Source organism: Saccoglossus kowalevskii, chromosome 3, assembly GCF_978046115.1.
Source record: "Saccoglossus kowalevskii chromosome 3, keSacKowa6.1, whole genome shotgun sequence".
NCBI classification, from domain to species: Eukaryota; Metazoa; Hemichordata; class Enteropneusta; family Harrimaniidae; genus Saccoglossus; species Saccoglossus kowalevskii.
Window position 1 is genome coordinate 43,481,039 of NC_140643.1, and position 4,031 is coordinate 43,485,069.

At 39.9% G+C, this 4,031-nt stretch overlaps 1 protein-coding gene across 1 annotated transcript; it reads left to right on the forward strand.

The window, feature by feature from the left end:
* The first annotated feature begins 2,710 nt into the window (after window positions 1–2,710).
* LOC144350126 (uncharacterized) lies at window positions 2,711–3,277 on the forward strand. The gene has a single exon (XM_078008482.1). It carries the CDS (start codon window positions 2,711–2,713, stop codon window positions 3,275–3,277), a length of 567 nt encoding a protein of 188 aa, XP_077864608.1.
* Window positions 3,278–4,031: the final 754 nt, after the last annotated feature.

Here is a 4,031-nt window from a genome sequence, read left to right on the forward strand (position 1 = left end):
GCCATTTTTAAAAACACACACGTCATTTTTTAACACACACGTCGTTTTTAACACACACGTCATTTTTAAACACACACGTCATTTTTAAACACACGTCATTTTTAAAAACACACACGTCATTTTTTTAACACGCACGTCGTTTTTAAACACACGCCATTTTTAAAAACACACACGTCGTTTTTAACACACACGACATTTTTAAAAACACACACGTCATTTTTAAACACACACGTCATTTTTAAACACACACGTCATTTTTAAACACACGCCATTTTTTAAAAACACACACGTCATTTTTTTAACACGCACGTCGTTTTTAAACACACGCCATTTTTAAAAACACACATATCGTTTTTAAACACACGCATCGTTTTTACACACACGTTATGTTTTTAAACACACACGTCATTTTTAAACACACACCATTTTTAAAAACACACACGTCATTTTTAAAACACGTTTTTTAAAACATCCACGCCATTTAATATACACACATGATTTTTTTAAAGCACATACCATTAAAACGCACAGTCACGCCGTTTTTTTTTTTAAATGCACACATCATTTTAAAACACACACGCCACGGCCTCCAATACGTACGTAATTTTGAATTATTAGTACGTTTTCTTCTAGTATACAAAAAATAATAAATTTACATTCCGCGCCTCGTATGGTGCGTCATTTGCATGATCGCATAAACGTCAAGGTCATTATCGTGTGTCAGGTTTTCCCTTGCGTCACAACAGCTCGAAGTAACTTTAACGAACGTGTGGCACAGTTAAACAATATCTTAGAAATGGAGTTAGGGGGCCTGGCTTACAGACACTTCTGGAAGCATAGGCGTGTTTTTAGCAACACGGCAACAATTTTCTGCCCCGATGGCATTCACTTTAGCGGCATCGGTGAGGTCAGATATTATAGAAGCTTATGTGGAGCAATACTTAAATCTTTACAATTAATTTGATTGTATTTTGTGATTATCCAAATATATATATATATGCAATAAGTTTGTTGTTTACGGATTAGATGTAGTACTTCTGTCTATGCATATTTATTTTATTTACTTGACCCAGTGGTGGTTTTACTTTGATTGAGTACAGCATGATTAGTGCAATATTCATACTCGGTAACCGTTTTGGTGGCCATTTGCACTAGTGCTGTTTTTGTACCCTCTCCCAATGACATACCTTGTTATGGCAGAGTGGTTTTACCAATTGTATTGGTTGTATGTACTTTCTGTTTGAAACTGGAAGGTTATTATCTTTAGTTAGCAAGCATTTTGTTTTGTTAAACATTTATTATTATTTAATTGTCTGTACAAAATTAATTCTGTTTATTCATAATTACGTGCATGTAATTTTTAACGGTATCCTTTTCACTTCTTTTGTTGCTATTACCATAGTTTTTTATCATGCGATAGAATATTTAGTACAGTTTATTTTCTGTCAATAATTTATTTTGTCAACAGTATGCCACCAAAGCGTACAGCACCAGTCACCAGGGCAGCTACAGCAAAGCGTTAGGCAGCGACAACCACATGTTCTGATCCAGTGGAAACATCAAGTAATCCTTCTGCGGTGCTGCAAGTCCCCACTACCAATCAACAAGGTGAACAGCGAGCTGCTGCAGTCACAACACGTAATTATGCTGCAGAGCAACACTTGGACCCAGAAGGGTTAGCAGCCTCTATCTCATGTGCAGTCGTTCAAGGTTTGAAGGATGCTGGTCTTTGCAACGTTGCAAGCCCAGCAGCAGCTACTGCATCTCAAGTCATCCAACCAGTTGTCAATGACATTATGGGTAATGGACAGGGGGTTCAAGCTGCTAGACAGCCACTGGATTAGATTAGTGATTTGTCTGTAATTCAGGTTACACAGCAACCTATAATTCAGGGTTCAGAGAGAGAGCTACAGCCAACCATACTGTTCACTAGCCAGTCTGTACTTTTGGTAGCAAGGGTGTCAGATAGGGTTAAATCTAAAATCTGAGCAGGTGATTATATTGATTTCGCTACTCTGCTTAGTAATCCCTCCCTGCGGGATGGTAGGTACACCGTTGCATTATCTGATGGTGTGGGTAGGCCTCAGCTTTGTCTTGAGCCCGCTGCTAGTACTAAGAAAATTACGTCAATTGAACAGTGGATTTCTGCAATTAACATCTTTGTAGCAATGTATACTCTAAAGAAGCCTGAGGATATTTCAGGTCTTATGAAATATGGAGAGGTGGTGCGTGACCTGGCAGCCAAAAAGGCTGGCTGGATGTTTTATGATGAGCAATTTCGCTTTCTGAAGCAGTTAACCCCACTACCCTGGGACCAGACACACTGGGAATTATGGTTACAAGCATTACATTTTGGGAAAAATGTCAATGCTGGTCGAAGCTTTTCGACTTCTAACAAATTGAAGTTAGCTAATTCATTTCAGTCCTTCCCGAAAGGGTTCTGTTGGCGTTTTCATGGGGTTTTCTGTGCTGGGTGCCATTTCGACCACAAGTGCGTCAAGTGTGGGGCAACTCATACAATTTTCAAATGTGGTTCCCGCAGTTCCACTAGTCAAATCAATGGGGGATTGCCACAACAAGCTAACACCAGAAAAAGAGAAAGCCCCCACTATACTCCCCGGGGTCCTGTTGGCTCCAAACCCCCAACTGCTGCCTTTAGTGGTAACCCCAGTAAAAGTGCCCATTATGAGTAGATTACTGACGGGTTTTGATGTGGGGGAAGGCGTTGTATTTGTTGGATGGTTTTTCAAAAGGGTTTTCTTTAAAATATGTAGGACCAAGAGCTGGAGGGTCATCCCCTAATTTGAAATCTGCATTGAATAATCCAGACATTGTTTGGGATATGCTTCAAACTGAGGTGCAGACAGGCAAGGTTGCTGGTCTCTTTCAAGCTCCACCATTTAACAATTTGCGTATTTTTCCTTTAGGACTGATGCCCAAGAAACAACCTAACAAGTTTTGCTTAATACACCACTTATATTGTCCATCAGACTCATCAATAAATGATGGTATTCCAGTCGAGTTGGCGACTGTTCAGTATGCCAATATTGATGATGCAGTTAAGATTATTAGGGATCTGGGTCTAGGCTGTTTCTTGGCTAAAACTAACATCAAATCAGCATTTAGAATTATTCCAGTAGCTCCACATGACCATTGTTTATTGGGTTTCAGGTGGGATGATCATTTCTTTTTCGATAGATGTCTTCCAATGGGGTGCTCAACATCATGCCGCATTTTTGAACATTTTAGTTCAGCTTTAGAGTGGATTTTTGCTTAAAGTTGTGGGTGTTGAGGCAACTATCCACATTTTGGATGATTTCTTATTTCTGGCACGAACTAGGGAGCGCTGTTTTTTTTCATTTTTGCAGGCTTTTTTGGATTTGTGTGCTGACCATGGGGTTCCAATTGCACAGGAAAAGACTATGGAACCCAACACTTCCATGGTGTTTGTAGGTATTGAGTTAGACACAGTTCAAGGCAAGTGTCAACTGCCACAGGATAAACTGTTATGTTGCCGCAGCTTGATTGATACTTTCTTAGTAAGGAAAAAGGTGATGCTCAAGGAAATTCAGTCTTTGGTGGGGACCTTAAATTTTTCATGTATTGTGGTGGTTCCAGGCCTGGCATTTTTGCGTAGGTTAATTGATTTGACAAAAGGGATATCCGGTTGACCAAAGAGGTTAAAGCAGACCTGCTTGTGTGGAAGCAGTTTTTGGATAGTTATAATGGGAAGACAATTTTTATGGATGCTATCTGGCATTCGTACGATTCACTTTGTTTATTCACAGATGCAGCAGGGTCACTGGGGTACGGTGGCATTTTTAGTTCTCATTGGTTTTTTGGGGAGTGGCCAGCTGACTAGAAAGTTCTTAATATTGCAGTCTTGAAGTTATTTCCAATCATGCTGGCTCTTGAAGTGTGGGGGCATTATCTCAGTAACAAGCAGGTGTTGTTCTTCACTGACAATGAGGCCCTGGTGTCAGTCTTGAATAAGCAGTCGGCAAAGCATAAGGACCTGATGGTTTTAGTTC